This window comes from Furipterus horrens, unplaced genomic scaffold (genome assembly GCF_987537825.1).
Source record: "Furipterus horrens unplaced genomic scaffold, mFurHor1.1.pri manual_scaffold_7, whole genome shotgun sequence".
Lineage (NCBI taxonomy): Eukaryota > Metazoa > Chordata > Mammalia > Chiroptera > Furipteridae > Furipterus > Furipterus horrens.
The window spans coordinates 130616115-130635524 of record NW_028327177.1 but is presented as its reverse complement, the minus strand read 5'-3'; the positions used below and the strand labels follow the sequence as shown (position 1 = coordinate 130635524).

The window sequence follows — 19410 nt, the reverse complement described above, 5'->3', positions numbered from 1 at the left end:
CAGCATTACCATCAGGGTGGAGGGTGGAGGAGGGGAGAAGCATCCTCGGCTATATTCCATAGTTTCTAACATTTTAGCTTCTGCCAACGAGTACCTATTCACTTATGTAAAGAAGGGGGAAAAAAAAAGAGGGAGGAGCTTGCTGTTGGGCATAGGCCTCTGGGTCCTCCTTTCAAGAAACCATTAAAGGGTGATGTTGCCTGGAATGTTAAAATACAAAGTTGTATCTTAAAAGCACATGTATTCATTCGCCCAATATTTTTGCGTGCCTCGTTTGCGCCGCATGCTGCCTGGTCCTGGCGCCAGAGTGAAGGAGAAACAGCCCCTGGGACCCCAGTTCAGGGTGCAGCAGCTCCCACGGGGGTGGGGGGAGAGTTGTTTGAGTTTGGTTTCTCCCCATGGCAGGAGGTCTGCATAGTTCAGGGAAGCTAACTGTGATTCCTTGTCCTCAGAGAAGCCGTGTGGAGACCCGCCTTCGTTCCCACACACCATCCTGCAGGGGCGCACCGGCTTGGAGATGGGGGATGAACTGCTGTACGTGTGCGCCCCGGGCCACGTCACGGGCCACCGTGAAAGCGCCTTCACCCTGCTGTGTAACAGCTGCGGGGAGTGGTACGGCCTGGTGCAGGCCTGTGGGAGAGGTAAGCCGCCCCGGGCTGGGCCCCTCCACCTGCCCTCACGCCGTGAGCGGAGCCTCATGGCTCGTCTCCACAAAGGCCCCTTTGAAAAGGGGCCTCCGGACCTTTCCCATGAGTTCTGGGCCTGGCTACCTGTCCACCTGGGTGTTCCTGCAGCATTTCAAATGCAGTGTTTCCACCCGTGAGCTCTTCATCTTCTGTGCTGGGGAGAAGGGGTGAACACAACCCTGTTCTGCCATAAGGACAGGGTTGACCTTGGGTTGCATGTCTGGCCTATTTCCCTGGAAACCGATCAACATGGGATGCCCGTTGTGGTTCCAGGCAACACTCTTAGGGCAAAAATGACCCCTGATCGGGAAACTGGGCTGGGAGAACCATCATTAACACAGGAGACGAGTCTCAACTGTGGGCTTCCCTGAGTGGGGTGATTCTTGTTCCCACACACCATGACCCTTGTGGGGACCCTGACAGGAGTTATTGGCTCTTGTCAGAGCATGGGGTTTGTAAACCAGGGCAGGTCCACAGCCATGCATGCAAGTCCTATCCCCTTGTACTTAAGCAATCACGGGGGGTGAAGGGTGAAGCTGGGAGAGTATCTCCAGGACAGCTGTGTGGACTATCCCCAAGGACAAGAATTGCCTGCCGCTTCAGCCTTGTGCTACTACCTGACCTGTAGCCTATGGCAGTCATCAGTCATGTGAGTCCGAATATTTAATTAAGTCTAAAAAGAATCTTGATGGGCATTGAGCTTCCCAAACTTGATCAGATTGATTTGAATCAATTATTTACATAATTTAGGATTTCTGTTTTACATAAAACTGCCTTAACTAAATGTGTTGCAAATTCTTCTCTCCTATTCTGTGGTTTTTTTCCTCTTGGATTCTTTTAAAGAATAGTTTTTTATTATTGTCTGTTTTACTACTTCTCATATTTTCTGTGAACCATTAAATTTTTTTTCCTAGTCATTGGCAGACTGATACTTTAGTAAAATGCAACAGAAACAAATTAATATAAAACTAAATTAAACAAAGATATTCCAAATACGAGCACAATTTTTTGTTAAAGAGACATAAAATTCTCCTGTCATGTTGTTTAAAAAGCTTCTAAAAACTTCCTCTGAGTGTATCTACTCGTCTTGTTGGATATTCGTAACAAAAGGATACAGACAGGGATAAGTTCCAGAAGCATTATTGGAGCAATCCTCTGGCATTTTCCTCATCTTTCCTCTGTTGCTGCTGCTTTGTGGCGGGTGGGAGCTCCTTGCCAGTTCCTATCATTCACCTGTCTGAGAAAATCAGGCATCAGGCCCAAGTGTCTGTGTTGTTGACAGTGTCGCCCCAATGCAGACCCATACGCACCCTGAGATGGTTAATGAGCTAGCTTTGTTTCTGCTCAGGCCCTGAAGCTGCCCCATCCCCTGAGTCACACCCACCCGCCAAATGGGTTGTTTACTGGCCCCAGTAGAGTGAGAACTAAATGCAGGTTTTGTGTGTCTGAAATGGTGTTTATTTCCTCACTGCAAAGCAGAGTTGTTAGAGCCTTCAGCTGCTGGGCAGGAATTTCGGTTTCTACACTTGGCTGAGTATACAGACTGTTACAGTCTTCATTACTCTGTAGATTTGATATTTAAAGTCTCTGTGTCATTATAAGAAGTCGTGTGTGTGTGTGCGCGCACGTGTGTGTTTTGTGTGTGTGTGTGTTTGTGTGTATTACAGGAATATCATCACCAGATAGTTCACTCCATTCTGCATTTATTTTTCCAGAGAACATCAACTTTTTTTAAATTGGGAAACTGCTTGAAAGTGGAGAAGTCATCTTGGGAGAATGAGTCAAACAAGGCTTTTGGACTTGGACTTACCTGGGTTTGGATAACAACGTTCATTCCTTGTACTGGTTGATTGGCTATTCCTTCGTCCACTCGTTGTCCACCCCTTCGCTTGGCAGAGACCTAGGTGCTGCATACACAAAGTTGAGCAAAACTAGTGAACCTGGGGTGCCTCAAGGGAGACAGAAAAGCAGCAGATGATGAGATAGAAGGAAACGCTGGGAAACGGGGTGTCCCAGAAGGTGAAATTTTAAAGGAAGTGTGTGTTTCCAGATGGAAGAAATGTTCAAGAAAGGCATGGCCCATGAGACTTCAGGATGTGATGGGGACCCCTGGGCCAGCAGCGGGTGACTTTGTAATGTGTGCCTCCCAGACATTCTGTACTAGTGGCCTCCGCTGTCTCAGTTCTCCAGGGGGCACCTGGCACCTCTGCACTGGCCCACCCACCGCCCCCCCTGCACCTTGTGCGGCTGTCAGGGACTTCCCTCGCTCCCAGTCCAGCACCTTTCTTTATAGTTCCTTATGTTTCTTTACATCCCCTTATGTTTCCTTGTGAGCTGCTACAGCCCAAGCCAAGCCCTCTGGCAGAATCTGCCCATCTACACTGTTGAGGTGGCCATAGGGTCCCTTCCCCCTTATTCCCTTTATGACCCCTTCAGGCCTGGAGAGCCTCAAGGCTCAGATATCTTGGAGGTCAAGACTTAAAATAATGTGGTGCTCAGTCTACTGTGATGTCAGAGATTCTAGGGACTCAAGGGCTCAGTGCTACTACGAAGACCGTTTCATTCAAATTTGCCATTGTTGGGGCATTGGAGCACTGGCTGGCTGACTTGGGTCAGATTCTCTATTCAGAACTACATGGTTTGTTGAGGGAGAGGCGAAGCATGATAGGTAAGGGGCAGGAGTTAAGGATGTGGCCTCAGCTGGATGCTGGCTTTGCCTGGTCCCGTGGGGAGCTGTGGAGCATGACTTGTACCACAGAGTCGGTCCTACTTGGAAGCAAGGGGACGAGCCTGGAGTTCCTCTGTATCAGTCTGTCATTGGCTGCCGGGCAGGGAGGGCAAATGACATGTAACTTCCCAAGGGAGACTCCCATTGCAACAAGGCCAGTTTTCCAGAGAAGGGGGTAGCTGCAAACCATTAGCTGCTGACACGGCAGCTGGGGCATAGGTACAGTGGCCTGCGAAAGGGGACATGGGCAGGACGTGTCCACTACAATGGAGAACTGTGTTGCTCCACCAATTTAATGGAGCATAGGTTTTTAAAAAAGTCCATCAGTAAGGTGGGAACTGCCTGAAGGAGCCTGCTGAAACTGAAAGTTTATGACAGGCAGGAGAGAACCCAGAGGGGCATGCACACCTGGGTGGGTGAATGAGTGGATCGTGGAGGAAGGAGCCCCAGCCCCACACAGCCCCGGCAGTGTGTTCACTGCAGCGCTGAGGTCCGGCCGCAGGCGGTGGCTGTGAGGTCTCCACTCAAATGCAGGCCCTTTGGTAGCCTTGCCCAGTAACCGAAATGGGTGAGGACTTCTTCCGCTGCCATTTTCTCCCCTCTGTGGCTTAGTATTTCTCTGCTTTGGTTCCTAGAGTCTGAGCCTGATTGTGGCCATTTAGTTTTCCATCCTCCTGTCCAAATCCACACATCTCTTTGGTTTCCATTCCCACTTGGGCAGCGCAAAATGCCTGTCATACCTTTCCAGGGTTCTCAATATCTTACTATAATTGGTCGTTGCCCCAATTACAGGAAACTCCTGTTGCTTTGCTCCATAAGCATGTATGCAGCAGACTGCCTTGCTGGGTTTGGGTTTCTCTGGGCTTCTTACTATGCCAGGGCTTATGTCCATCTTCAAGGCCATGTTTTTTTTTCTGGCCACTTGCACCCTAAGGCCAGTCTCTGACCTCCCAGCATTCCAAGGGGCCACCCCTGACTATATAACCTCAGTGTTGGTGCCCACATGAGCCCCACTGGTGGCCTTCCTAAGGACCTCGTTCCCTTGGTACCCTGACTACTCCCCTGCCCACCCTCCTGGCCTCGCCACTGCGTTCTCCTGACCTTTGCACTCAGTGGTCCTGTGGCCTCTGCCCTGCATTGCCGCCAGCGAGGCTTTTTATCCCATCTCTGTGGCCAGGGTGGGAGAGAGGAGTAGCCAAAGACGGGCAACCCAGGAGGTGAGAAACTCATAGACTGCTTCCTCTATGATTTGCCCTGTTCCTTCTTTAAAACTTGCCCTGACAAAGGCACTGAAAGGCCTCTAAGAGCTTCCACCCCAACCTCTGTAGCCTCTGTTTGTGCTTTCTGGTCTATAGTATCTGTCAGGAATGACACCAGCCTTAACCTCACCAGACCAGCCCCACTCCCCCTGAGCCCAACACTAAAAAGGCAGCCTTTTCCCCTTCCCTGGTCTGTCGCAGCTGGGGAAGCAGGACACGTTCCCCAGGTGGGCACTGAGAAAAGAGCTGTCATTAACCAGGCCAAACTTGCTCCATGCCATCTCTATCCTAGGGACTATTTTTGTTGCTGTTGTTCTGTTTTTTTTTTTTAACAGCTCTATTGAGGTATAATTGGCCTACAATGAACTGTATACCCATTGCAAGTATAAAAGTCTCTGAGGCGTTGCAGGTGTATAACCCATAAAACCAACACCACAATCAAAACCGAACACCTCCATCCTCCCCAATTTTCCCTCTTCCCCTTTCTTCTATGTGAGGAGCCCTACACAATTTATTTCTCCTTTAATCTTCGCATATAGAACTGGCTTGTTCCAATTTACAGATGGGAACACTGAGGCACAGGAAGGTTCAGTGACTTGTCCACGTCTCACAGCCAGAAAGAAGCAGAGCCAAGATATAAAACCAGGCAGGTCTCATTCCAGCATCTGTATCTGTAAAACCGGGCAGGTCTGGTTCCAACACCCGCATCACGTCTGTGTGCTCTCTCCAGGGACGTCTAAACTCAGGAGCACAGCCTCAGGGCAGCACCAGGCTCCCTTTGTACACTGGTTGTTCCCTCAGTAAGTTCCTTCGCTCTTTCCTCTCATGTCTAAAGCCTTTCTTTTGTTTCCTTAAATTAACCTCAGTTTCTGTTTTTCTTCATCTTTTGGACTTAACATCCTTCATAGAATAAAACATGAGGCTGAAACTGAGTTCAGACTTTCCTTGTCAATATTGCCATATTTGTTCAGAGGTTCATTGAGCCAGTGGTTATTTCTAGCTTGTCTGGGTGTCTTTTTCAAAATTACTATTTTTAAAGGCTGTGTAGCCAAGACAAGAGGGAAAAAGAAGGAACGCACGGGCTTCCAGAAATGCAGCAACATGAAGAAAGACGAAGGCTGCTAAGAGAAGCCGAGGCTTCTGCCCCCCCCCCACCCCCACCCCCGGGCCTCGGGTACCCACCCCCGACCCTGCCACACCCCGATCGTGCAGGCCGCGCACAAGCGAGCCTTCTCCTCGTGCGCCTGAGTTCTCTCTCTGTGGTCTCCTGTTTCCCTAAAGTAACGGTTAAATATAAACACACAGGGAATGGCCTGATTTTTGCCAAGAGAACCCATGAGGTTTACATTTGCTGGACCTGTTAGTCTAATTCACAAGGCCCCATGTTGTGTTAGCGCGGGTTTCAGGGAGGGCGTGGGGGAGGGGAGAGGGCTGGAAGGATGGCTGGATGATTAAGGAGAGTGTGGGGTGCAGACTCAGGAAAGCAGAGGGGAGGTGAAAGAAACACCACCTCAACAGGCGAAGGGCTGGGCTCCTTCAGCTGCTGGGCGGAATTTAATTTTGGGTTGAAATTGAGTGAGGGACCAACTTCACTGTCACTCACGAGGAGAAAAACAGGCTTGGGACACGTTTTCATGAGTAGACTGGTTATAAACACTTGGTGTTCCTTGTCTTCATTGGAACTTTTGAGAAAACTGTGACATAGTGAGAAGCTGTTTCTGAGCCAGAACCTTGGCTTGTGAGCCCGGGGAGACCAGGAGAGCTTAGCTTGGGACCCTGGGCCGCCATCCACAGATGCTCTAGGCTCAGGTAGCTCTGGAGGCAGAACCTCCGACAACAGAGAGACAGACAGACACACACACACACACACACACACACACACTCTCTCTCTCTCTCTCTCTCTCTCTCTCTCTCTCTCTCTCTCTCTCTCTCTCTCTCTCTCTCTCTCTGAGCTCAGACTCACCATAAGGGTCCAGGTCGAGGCAGGCCTACCCATAGTCAGTGGGCTGACCTTTCCCAACCCCTGATCTCTAACTTAATACATCAGGCCAATGTTTCCCGCACAAGGGAGGAAAACATGGCTCATGGCCTGCTCATATTCCTGGTACCTTTTGACTTCATGACATATTTAAGCTCATGGGGTGAGTTACCTGGGAGAGGGAATTTAGCAGGCATGGATTGTGTTCAGCACTAAAACTAAGAGGTCCTTTACTATTCTTTGCTGTTGTCATGAAGCAAATAATGCCCTGGCTGAGAGACTTCCCGACTGAATCAAGCTTTATCAAAATGGGCTTCCACTACCCACTTATTCACCTCTTCACTTACTCATTTATTCATTCAACAAACATTTGTGGAGTGTCTGCTATGTGCCAAGCACCATGTTGTGTGCTGGGAATACAAGGCAGAGGAGACATGTCCTTGTTCTCAGAGTTTCTGAGCTGGGAGCAGCTGGGCAGGTCTGCAGCGGGAACGGGGCGGTGTGCCTAGTGCAGGGTCACCGCCAGCACAGATGGGTGCTGTTCCCATAGTTCCAGTGAGAAACACATTACTCCCCACTGAGGCCATTTAAGGTTTACGTCTCCAGCATCAAGGTCTTGTTTTGTTCTACCCTGTCCATGTAAGGGAGAGAAGTCTTTCTAAACTATTCTTAGCCAATCCCTGTATCATAAATACCTTTCATTTTTCCAATGACAGCCAATTTCTAGTTGTTATCATAGTGGTTAATAGGTCACTATGGTCACCAGTATAAAGCCATTTTAGATATTCAGGGTGCTAATTAGCAAAGCAATGGTTTTGATCAAGGTACAGATCATAGAAGTACTTGTAGTAGCCCTATCTGAGGATGATTTCCTGATGAGAATGATAACTGTCCACACTTCAACTGTGAATTCTTATTTGGAATGCCAGTAGCCACTGGTTTACAGCTTAATGGAAGTAACACACACAGTGTGACACAGTGTTTTCTTGAAGTATTTCAAAGTACAAACATCCTAAAAGAAATGAATGCCTACTCTCTTTATAATTGAATGACATCTTAACAAAGTATAGTGTTGTCGAATCACATTTTCTTTCCCTCAAAGATTATAGACATTGTTCTCCTGTCTCCTATTGAATGCTGAGGGGAAATTATAGGCAAGCTTGACTGAAGTTTTGTTCTTGCTCTTGATTTGCCTTTTCTGCCTGGTTATCAGTTGAATCATTCTTTTAACCTTGACATTCATTAGCCAAACTCTGTGTCAGTTTTTTTCTGGAACATAGTAGGTGTTTTGGATCATTTGTTTAAATTTTTATTTAAGAGTAACATAAAAATACTGAACATTTTACAAATCAAAGGTTATAGAGTTCAGTGAATTATCATACCATAAACATATCCATGTAATCATTACCTAAATCAAGAAGTAGAACATCACCAGCAATCCAAGAACACTCAATGTTCCCTTCCAGTCACAACCTCCCTAGAACAACCAGTAGCCAGACTTCTGTAACCACGAATTAGATTTTCCCAGCTTGAAATTCATTTCGGTGGCAGCATAGAGTATGGACACTTGCATATGACTTCCTTTGCTCAACATTATGTCTATGGGACACCTCCATGTCGTTCTCTGAAGCTGTAGCTCGTTCTTTTTCTTTGCTGTGGAGTATGCCATTCTACTGCTGATGGACATTTTTGTTGTTCCAAGTTTGGGGCTATTCTAGGAACATTCTCATACAGGTCTTTTAGTGCCCATGTTGCATCCACTCTTCTAAGTATATACCTAGGAGTTAAATTGCTCAGTCATGGGATTTGTATGTGTTCAACTTTAGTAGGTGTGCATACAGGTCTGAAGTTCCAAGAGCTCCATATCCTCACCGGCAAGTGGTATTGTGAGTCTTCTTAATTTTTAGCATTCTGATGTACAGATTGCAATATCATTTCATTTGAATTTCCCCTATTATTAATGATGTTGAGCACCTTATATTTATTGGCTATTTGAATATCTCATTTTTTAAGTATATTTTATTCATTATGTTGTTACAGTAGTCCCAATCGTTTTCCCTTTGCTCCCCTCTGCCCAGTACCCCTCTTCCCTCCAGCAATCCCACCCCCCTTAGTTCATGTCCATGGGTCATGCATATAAGTTCTTTGGCTTCACCCTTTCCTATATTATTCTTAACTTCCCCCTGTCTATTTTGTACCAACTGATTATGCCTCTTAGTCCTTGCACCATTTCCCCATTTCTCCCCTGCCCCACTCCCAGCTGATAACCTCCAAATGATCCCCATACCTATGATTCTGTTCCTATTCTAGTTTACTTAGTGGGATTTTGTTTTTATTTTTTAGATTCAGTTGTTGATAGTTGCACCTTTGTTATCATTTTAATGTTCATAATTTTGATATTTTTCTTAAATAAGTCCCTTTGACATTTCATATAATAATAGCTTGGTGATGATGAGCTCCTTTAGCTTAACCTTGTCTGGGAAGCACTTATCTGCCCTTTCATTCTAAATGATAGCTTTGCTGGATAGAGTAATCTTAGTTGTAAGTCCTTGCTTTTCATCACCTTGAATACTTCTTGCCAGTCCCTTCTTGCCTGCAAAGTCTCTTTTGAGATATCAGCTGATAATCTTATAGGTACCCCTTTGTAGGTAACTCTCTGCTTTTCTCTCGCTGCTTTTAAAATTCTCCCTTTATCTTGAACCTTTGGCATTTTAATGATGATGTGCCTTGGTGTGGTCCTCTTTGGGTCTAGCTTGTTTGGGACTTTCTGTGCTTCGTGGACTTGTATGCCTATTTCCTTCGCCAAATTTGGGGGGTTTTTCTTCATTATTTTCTCATATAAGTTTTCAATTTCTTGCTCTTCCTCTTCTCCTTCTGGCACCCCTGTGATTCGGATGTTGGCATGTTTAAAGTTGTCCCAGAGATTACTAAGCCTCTCCTCATTTTTTTCAAGTCTTGTTTCCTCATTCTGCACTGGTTGACTGTTTTTTTCTTCTTTCTGTTCCGAATCATTGATTTGAACCCTGGTTTCCTTCCCTTCAACATTGGTTTTGTGTGGATTTTCCTTTATTTCATTTAGCATAGCCTTCACTTCTTCCCTTATGCGTTTGCCATACTCAGGCATATCTGTCAAATGAGTATCTCATTTGTGAAGTGGCTATTAATTTCCTTGCCCATTATTCTACTGGATTATCCATTTATTTCATATTGCTTTGTAGTTATTTATAGTATTCTCAATATGAGAACTTTTGAGGTTATATATGTTGCAAATATCTTCTTCTAGAGAAGTAGCCTTTTCACTTTCTTCACGATATCTTTGATGAACAGAATTTTGGTGTAGTCTAATTTATTAATCCTACCCTTTTTTAAATTAAAAATAAGGTTGTGAAAAATGACAGCACTTGGAAGCTATCATCACATTGTCTTCTGGCTTTCATTGTTTCTTTTGAAAAGTCAGCTCTCAGTCTTGTTGCTTTTATGAAAGTTTTGTGTCTGCCTTTGGTGATTGCTTTTACATTTTTCTGTCTTCAGTTTTTAGCATTTTCATTTAGTGTGCCTATATGTAATTTTCCGTGAGTTTACTTCGCTTGAGACTTGCAGTGATTCCTGGATATGCATTCATGTCTTTTTCTCCATTTTGTAGAATTCTCAGTTTGTTCTGTTCCTTGTCGTTTCTGATTTATTAGTTCTGTCATGATGTTACATGGTCCTCAATTTGATTCCCAAAGTTTAAAATCACCCTTTTCATAACATTCTGTTATTTCGTCACCTTGCCTTGGAGCTTTTGTTGTATTGCACTTCCTTTCTTATTAAGTTCTGGAGTGTGAAACAATTTTAAGTAACTCGTTCTATTTCATAAATTGTTATTTAAGTTAGGTTCTTAGCCTTTTCAATGCATCTTCCTTTCCTCCAAAAGAAGGAATGGTAACTGGAAGGGGACAACTCACCTTAAGTGGTATGTAGTTTTGCTTTTGTTTGTTTATCTGTTTGTCTGAAAATATTTGGGCTCTGGCCCTGGCCAGTGTGTCTCAGTTAGTTGGAGCATCGTCCTGTACACTAAAACGTTGCAGGTTTTATCCCTAGTCAGGGCCCATAGCCAGGTTGTAGGTTTGGTCCCCAATCCAGTGCAGGCACGTATGAGAGGCGACTGGTTCCTTTCTCTCTCTCTCTGTCTCTCTCTGTCTCTCTCTGTCTCTCTCTGTCTCTCTCTGTCTCTCTCTCTCTCTCTTCCTCTCTCTCTGCCTCCCCCTCTTCTCCTCCCTCTCTCTCTCTCTGTCTCTCTCTGTCTCTCTCTCTCTCTCTGCCCCCCTCCTCTTTCTCTCTCCACAATGAAAAAATGTCCTTGGTGAGGATAAAAAAATTTATCTAGGCTCTGCTTTCTCTCCAGAAATGCTGTTATGTCACCTGCACGATGAGAAGACCTGGCACCCTGGGGGTTACTAGCCTGCTGCTCTCTATCCCCTTTGCTTCTCTCAGGACTTGCTGACTCCCCAGTACAGTTTTTGCAGGGGGAGGGTGACTGAGGAGCGAGTCACGCTGCCTCTATCTACACTGCTCCAGAATCTTCTATTTTTCCTCTTGTTAACTCATTTTTGAAATTTCTTGCACTATATAATGAATGCTCTTTCCCATGCAGGGTTGTTGGTGGCGGCATTTTTTTTAAGGGTTTTAGGAGCTCTGTTCCAGGAAGCAGGGTCAAAGGCTACATGTATGTTTCTTATGTCCCCACATCATAGGGAGGGTTTCTGCTGTAATGCTTAAGTGTGTCTTCCAGTAGGACTTGACTTCTAAAGGCCATGGAGAATGAGGAAAGTGCAGCAGGCTGCCCTCCACTGAGGACACAGCTTCTTGAGCCTTCCTGACCTCCTGTCCTTATGTTCTGGGCCTCCTAACTGCGGGCCTCTGTTTACTGCTACCTGGCTGGATTCAGAATACTTCACAGCATAGTCTTATGACTCAGAAGTCTTACAAAGAGCAAATCAGTGTTTTAAAAGGTCCATTTTTACTTAAGTATAACATACACACACATCATAAGGGAATGATCTATACCCTGTCAGAAAATAAACAAAAAATTTTAGCCACCACACAGGTCCAGAAGTAGAATGTTGCCAGTAACCGCGAAGCCCTGCTTATCCCCAGTGTCCTCACCCCTCTCCTCGCCACAGGTACCCACCATCCTGACGTTTAGCATCCTATATTAGTTTTGCCTATTTTTGAGCTTTTTGTAAAGAGACTCACCCAGGATATTCTTTTGTGCCTGGCTTCTTATGTTCAAAATTGTGGCTGCGAGATTCATCCATGTCGTTCAGAAGCGGTGGTTGGTTCATTTTCATTGATGTACGGATTTTCACTGTGTGCGCCCAGGGTGGGGCACAAGTAAGTTTGTAGTTGCGAGTACACAAGACATAGCATTTATTCTTGGATTATTAGTTTTTAATTATTGTATTATTTTCCACACGAACAGCTGTACTGTAAACCTACTTTTGCGCCACCCTGTGTACGACAATGTATGTATCAGGTCTACAGCTAATGGACATTTGAATTGTTTCCCGGTTTTGGTTGTTAGGTACCTTCTTGAGCCTGCCTTTCAGTGCTCATGTGCACATGTTACTGTTGAGTCTATGTTTACTAGTGGAATTGCTGTGCCACACAGCGTGCATATGTTCAGTTTCAGTTTTCCATAACTATTGCTCCAATTCACACTCCCATTAATGGTGCTGCACATCCTTGTGAACACTAGATCTTGTCAATCTGCTTAATTTTAGCCATTCTGGTGCTATGTAATGGTATTTCTTTATGGCTATAACCAGTATTTCTCTATTACTATTGAGGTTGAGCATCTTTACATGTTTAATGACTATGTAGATGTCTTTTTTGGGATGTGCCCATTCCAGTATCTTGCCAACTCTGCCATGGTTTTTCTGTCTATTTATTAGACATTTGTAAGAGTTCTTTATAAATTCTGAATACAAACCCTTTGGAGATTATATACATTACAAATATCTACAACTCCGTGGCTTGCATTTGGACTCTCTTCCTGGTAACTTCAGATGAACAGCAGTCCATAATGTCAATGTAATCCTATGATCAATTCTTGTGCCAATACCAAAGTCTTAAAAAGTACTCCAGTTTTATAGAAAACCATGAAATCTTGCAGTGTACAACCTATAGCTTTTTCACTTCTTTTTCAAGAATGCCTTATCTATTCTTGGCCCTTTGCATTTCCATAAATTTTAGCATCAGCTTGTCAATGTCTCAGATTATTTTTAGGATTGTATTAAATCTAGATAGATCCATTTGGACAGAATTGACAACAGTTTTGAGCCTTCCATTACACTAATGTGGTCTAGCCCTTCATTCAGTTTGGTCTTCTTTAATTTTGCTCAGCAATATTTTGTACTGTGCCATGGAGAAATCTTGCATGTCTTTTGTTAGATTTATTCTTAGGTGTTTGGTTTTTTTTTTTTAATGTTATGGCAAATGGTATCTTTTTAAATCTCTGTTTTCTGTTTATTGCTGGTATATAGAAATACAACTGATATTTTATACAGACTGTAGACACAGTGTTCTTGATAACACCTACTAATAATAACAGCTTTTCTATGTAGATGCTTTGGGTTTATCTGTCATACACAGTCATATCATCTGTAAATGACCGATTTATTTAATCTGTTTCAATCCTTATGCTTTTTCTTTGCCTTTCTCATGTTCTACATGGGCTCTGTGGCCTTGAATCTGATGAGGTTGTTCTCCCCCTTTCCCACCAGATGAGGCTGAGGCGCATATTGACTATGAAGATAATTTCCCTGATGACAGATCTGTGTCGTTCAAAGAGCTCATGGAGGACTCCCGGACAGAGGCAGAGGAGGACAGGGGTCAGGGGGAGGTCTCTGAGGAGGTTCCAAAGCAAGACCGTCTGGTCTCCATTTCTGCGGCAAGAGAAAACGTAGCCTGGGGCGCAACCTCTGTGCCGACCCCAGACTTGCCTGGCACTGGGAGCAGTGCCCCCACGGACCTGCCAGGACCCGTCCTGAAAGGGAAGTACTTGTTCTGGCTTCCCGCCGAGACCTCTCACAAACTTGAGCTGGAGAAGCAGATGGATGACGACACCAAAAAGCAGTTTCCTGCTGGGGACAACCACAGTGGCACAGCGTCCGCCCCAGGGGAACCCGAAACCAAGGTGATTTACAGCAGCACGGATGGTCCCTCGGGGCCATCCGTGAGCAGGAATGACAGCAAGGCAGGGGACCCCATGGTGAGCAGCAGCGATGAGTCCTGGTTAGACGGCTACCCTGTGACCGATGGGGCCTGGAGGAAGACAGAGGCAGAAAAGGAGGAAGTGGAGGAAGATGGGGACAAGGGGGATGGGTCAGTAGGGCTGGAAGAATGTGTCATTTTTACTTCCCAGCAGCCCCTTCTTGTGGAAGTGAAGCCCAGGAGGACCACCCTCACACCAAGTGAGGACATGACCCGTAGTTCAGTTCTTCCATCTCAAACGCTAGATGTAGAAGCTTTTGCTCTGAGACCCAAGACTGTGTCTGAAACTGAGGGTCCCACCAAGGGGGATGGTGGCTTGACCAGGTACCAGTCAACTATTCCTTGGAGATTTGCCACAGAGAAGCCCCCTGTGGCCACCCTACCCTATGAGCTCACCAGCTCTACCCTGGAGACAGAAACAACTTCTGTTCTGAAGACACCTAAGCACATTTCCTCAACTGTCACGGTGGCCACCCAGATGCCCGTGGAAACCACTGCTCCTGAGGTCCAGGATAACTTCCCATACCTGCTGTCCGAAGACTTCTTGGGACAGGAAGGCCCCGGCCCCGGTGCAAGTGAGGAGCTTCTTCCAACCGTGGAGCCGTGTGTGGGAGACGAGTGTCCTAGCCTCAGCAGAGGCCCCGTCATTGCCACCATTGTCACGGTCCTGTGCCTGCTGCTGCTCTTGGCAGGCATGGGGGCCGTGTGGGGCTACCGCAGGTGCCAGCACAAGAGCTCCGTGTACAAGCTGAACGTGGGCCAGCGGCAGGCTCGGCACTACCACCAGCAGATTGAGATGGAGAAGGTCTAGCCTCCTTCAGAGCAGGCTCTCCCAAGGCCACTTGGTAGGGAAACAAACTGTGACCCAGCACATGGATAAACACTGGTAACTCACCAGAGCATGAAACAGGTGGCATCAGGCTTGTCTTTTTCTCAGGTCTTTGTTTTATAGGCTAAGAAGTATCTCTGGAGGCACCTGGCAGGAAGGTCTGGCTGCTATCATCACACACGTCAATATCTCCTCCGCCATCCACCCCGGGATGAATTGCACTAATCCAAGACCTGGGCTTGAGCCCCGATGCCACCACAATGTCAAAACTCACCTCTTGCTTCATCATGCTATTGTCTTCTTTTCTTTTGTTAAGAATGAAATGACGAACTCCGTGACCTGACATTTTTGAAATAGGCGTGATAAACGGGGCATTTGAGAGCAGTGTTATTTAGGTTGCAGCTATTTAATTTGTCAGGAGTGGAATATAGAAGAATAATGGGCTGTTTCCTTTTAATGTGATGTTCCTGAGGGCAGATGAGCTAAGAACCAGGACATAGTCTAGAAGCTCTGAGACTTCATTTTAATGGTTTGTTGAAACTGGAGAGAATGTAAGACTGACGTTTTGTTGGCGGTGGCGGGGGGTAGGGGTGAGGAGTGGCTGGACACACATCCACTTCTGTTCCCTCCTTTCTGTGGGACCGCCCATCGTTTTCTAAAAGACAAGGCTAGCTTTGTACCCGTAAACACCGTTTCCTCTCGGAAGAAGTGGCCTAGTTGTCCTTGACCAGTCTGTGCCTAGGAATGTCTTAGAATTTTTGCCAGGACTAACAGAACTCAGTCCTTGATTTCCTCTCTCAGGATTAACCATTTCTCTGAACTTCAGTAATAGGGAACGACTTGGGAGGAGGAGAAAAAAAGTCTTAAGAGGGCTAAGGACTAGGCTATCAGCTATGGGTACCTACTTGATGGAGAAGCACAGGAACTGAAACTGTGCGATGATCCATGCTGATCGCGTCTTCACTCTCTTGTGGCAATTGTGAGCTCCGTGGAAACAGCCTGAGTCCAGGATGGACTCATCTGGCTGTTGAGCAACCCATTTCATAGTATCCAGGTAATCTTATGGTGGCTCAGCAAGTATTGTTCATGACGGTGCTTCTCCAAGCATGGTTCTCAGACTAGAGGCATCAGCATCACCTGAAACTTGCTAGGGCTGCGGGTTCCCTGGTGCCACCCCAGACGCATGAAGCAGAACCCCTGGGAATGGGGCCTGCCTCTGTGTTTTAACTAGCCCTCCAGGTGCCTTAAGTGCATGCTCAAGTTTGAGAACCATTGGTTTATGATGAACTTTGAGCTTTGAGGTCCACTGAAGCTCTAGAGGTCCAGAAGATGAGCAACCTCTGTGGTCTGTTTTACACGGAAATCAATGTGGAACTGAGGCAGCATTTGAAGCTGCTGAAATACCATCTTCAATGGTCTCCTATGTATTGGCACAGAAGGAAAACACATTATATTTTTCTAATATGAGTCACCTTCTTAGAAGTCATTTTCATTGGTAAAAAGTGATGAGGGCATACATTTATGTTGACACTAAGAGTCTTAAGTTTTCTTGTGTCTCATAAGAGAGATCCTGAACTTCTTTTTAAGCGGGAAGTTGTTAGTGGTGTTTTACCAAAGGAAAAAAAAGAATTCTTGAAACGTTTTCTACCCTGCCACCTCTTCTTGATGCAAGCTTTGGCAAAATAATAGTCTTAGTAGCTGTAAGGACAATACAGGAAAGTTGAAAGACCTTGGTCTCCATGACCTGGTAAAACGAAGACCTGAAGGTACCAAGTGGAACACCTGTGTGTCAGATGAAATCTGGAGCAATAAGAATGAAATGCTTTCTGCATGTAGCCAAAGCAAAACACAACAGAATAAAAGCCAGAGACTGTATATATTTATAAATTAGATTCTTTTCTAATCTATTATAAGATAACTTTTCTATTTTTAACGGTATAAAATAACCTTCGTCTCAACATTAGGATTGTGTTATCCAACTATTATGTAATAACCCAAGAACATTCACTTAATGCCAACCCCCAAATAGGTAATATTAATACAAATGTATTAGTAAATTTATTACAATTATATTAATACATGTAAATGTGTTATTTTGTAGACATAAACTGCAAAATAAGCCCAACACATAAGTTTTCAAGTTTTCATTGATTTGGTGTCATCTAAATTAATGTTATAGGATCTAAAAATGCATGTAGAGAGAGGGAATGATTCAAATGTTGTCATTGTGCATGGTTTGAGACTAGTAAATGTTTAATGCTCATGAAAATTGGGGGTGGTGGGAGGGTCCATTAACACAAAGCTTCTGAGATATTTAAAATAAATAATTATTTCCCCAAACAGTTGTTTAGTGTATTTTATATCTAGGCTACACCACAATGGCTTAAAAAAAAAAAAAAAAAGATTGTCTAATCATCTTGAAAGTAGTCTTTTTTTTAAAAGATTTTATTTATTTACTTTGGGAGAGAGGGGAAGGGAGGGAGAAAGAGAGGGAAAGAAACATTGACATGTGAGAGAAACATCCATCAGTTGCCTCTCACACACCCCTTTCTGGGGACCTGGCCCACAATCCAGACATGTGCCCTGACTGGGAATCAAACCAGAGTCTTTCAGTTCTCAGACTGGCACTCAATCCACTGAGCCACACCAGCCAGGGCAGAAAATAATGTCTTAAAACTTGCAGTGTCTAAGACTGCCCACCCTCTAAGCCTAATTCTCCCTGCAGCAGGATTTCAGGGGAGTCTACAGTGCTCCTGCCCCTCCTCCCTCCCTCTTCTGCCCCCAACCAGGGATTACTCATCACTTGCACAAGGCTTTGCTTCAAGGGATCCAGACCTAAGACATCTGTCAACGCACAAACTCTAACTCCCGGCATTGCCACTCCTCAATTCAAACTTTTCCACTGACATCAACAAGATCTGTGTCGGCCACCCTTCTAGAAGTTCATGTTGGAACTGTCCCTACCATGGGTCTGTTTTTGCAGTGACTGGTTCCTCTCTCCCCACCTGCCTCTTTCCACTCTTCTCTTTCTCCTTTCTGCCCTTTCGGGACATGAATGGAATGTGATAGCTGTTGGCAGTCAGGCCCGAAGATGGTTTTGGTCCTTGTTTGAAACAGAAAATATTCTGTCCTTTCTGAGACGTTGGCAGTGAGGGAGCAACTCATCGGGTCCAAAGCCAGCGTGGATTTGAAATGTCTTTCCTAATGGGATCCCTGAAAGAAAACCTTCCTTGGGGAGAACAAAACTCTCTCTCCTCAAAGGCCCTTGGCCTGCTTATGACGAGCAAGGATCACTTGCATGAGATCTGAAAGGCCTTGGGGTCAGTGTTCTGCTCTGCTAAATCAATGTCAGAAATCTCACGGACCTGAGAAAATAGAGCTCATTAGAACATGCATCCCAGAATAACTGGGTGTGGTTAAGACAGTCTCATCCAGTGGGTAGAGAAAGAACACAGTAAAAAAATAAGCAAAATAGAACATTTCATGTGATTTTTAAAATACCGTTATTTTCAATGATTTTTAGGATCTGATTTCCCACAAGGGTGAGATTGTATGAACTGCCTTAACCCGAGGAGGCGGGATGGAAAAGACATCAGCCACCCTTCTATCAGGAACATTTATGGTTTGGCCTACTGACTGCCGCCCCTCAGTGAGCAATAAAGCGCCAGGATTGATCTTGCATCTGACGGCAAAATTACCTAATTTGTTCCTATTCTTTTCTTGTAAAATGAGGCACCAGTATCTTCCCCTATCAGCTCCAAGAGGATAGTGAGCCAACTCATTAATTCACCAAAGCCGGATCTTTGAGGGGCCGGGGGCAATGTCGGGGGCTAGGGTCCGGCAGCTCACGTGCCTGCCCTGGAGAGAGAGAAGCACTCTACGACAGCACAGACCACAGCCGCTCCTGACCCTTATTCCTGGGCTAGGAGAGGGTCAGTCAAGGCGAAGCTGGGCTGTCCCGGTGTCTTCCTCATCGGGGAGATGCCACAGGCATGGGGTTGGGAACAGCCTTGCCCGGCTGCAGGCACAGGAAGTCCAACGCACAAAACGTTTGGCTGAGGCTTATTTAAGGTTCCTTTCCCTTTTCCCCCCGCACCTTGTATATAGTTTAAACTCTCCACACTAGGTCATTCAAGCCTGGAGTCACCAGAAAAAAGAAGTCGCTGTTTGGGGGATGGCAGATGATCAAGAGTTCAGACAGCTGCGATGAAGGATTAGTTGTGGGTTTTTCTCAGTGCCTCGCTACAAACTGTGTTGTAGTTCCATGTGCAAACACTATTAAATGGGAATATTTTCTCTGGCTCCAATCCACCTTCTCCCCACAGTTTAACTATTCAAATTTTTTTTTTTAACTGAAGGCGCTCAGGTTTACAGCTCACATTTAAAACTTAAAAACGTTATTTCCATAAATGTTGGCAGAAACCGGCCACTGTTTATCCCACCAGCAGTCATAATAAACCCTTTCCCATTGACAATCTAACAAATCATTTTCTGTTTGCTGCTGAGTTTGGTTCAATACAATATTTGTGCTTTTAACACTCCCTGAGTAAGAACTCCTGAAAGCACCCTCTCCTAAGGCGGCCTTTGTGGTCAGGGCACCGGTGGTACTCAGGGATCCCAGAGGTGAGGACGGCATGTCCGTGGCAGTAAACAGAAAGTCTTAATTAAGACTC

General features: G+C 45.4%; 1 protein-coding gene and 1 long non-coding RNA gene across 2 annotated transcripts in view; one reads left to right on the top strand and one right to left on the bottom strand.

Annotated features, from left to right (window-relative positions):
* Positions 1-17004, top strand: part of SUSD5 (sushi domain containing 5) — a 37571-nt gene extending 20567 nt beyond the window's left edge. Inside the window, exons 4-5 of the mRNA XM_090284436.1 lie at positions 453-641; positions 13419-17004. Of these exons, the coding sequence (XP_090140562.1) occupies positions 453-641; positions 13419-14719 (1490 nt within the window). The 3' untranslated portion in view covers positions 14720-17004. The remainder of the gene's footprint in view (positions 1-452; positions 642-13418) is intronic.
* LOC150005227 (uncharacterized) overlaps positions 1-19410 on the bottom strand; it is a 392161-nt gene that overhangs the window by 17719 nt on the left and 355032 nt on the right. The gene's annotated exons all lie outside the window — the stretch shown is intronic.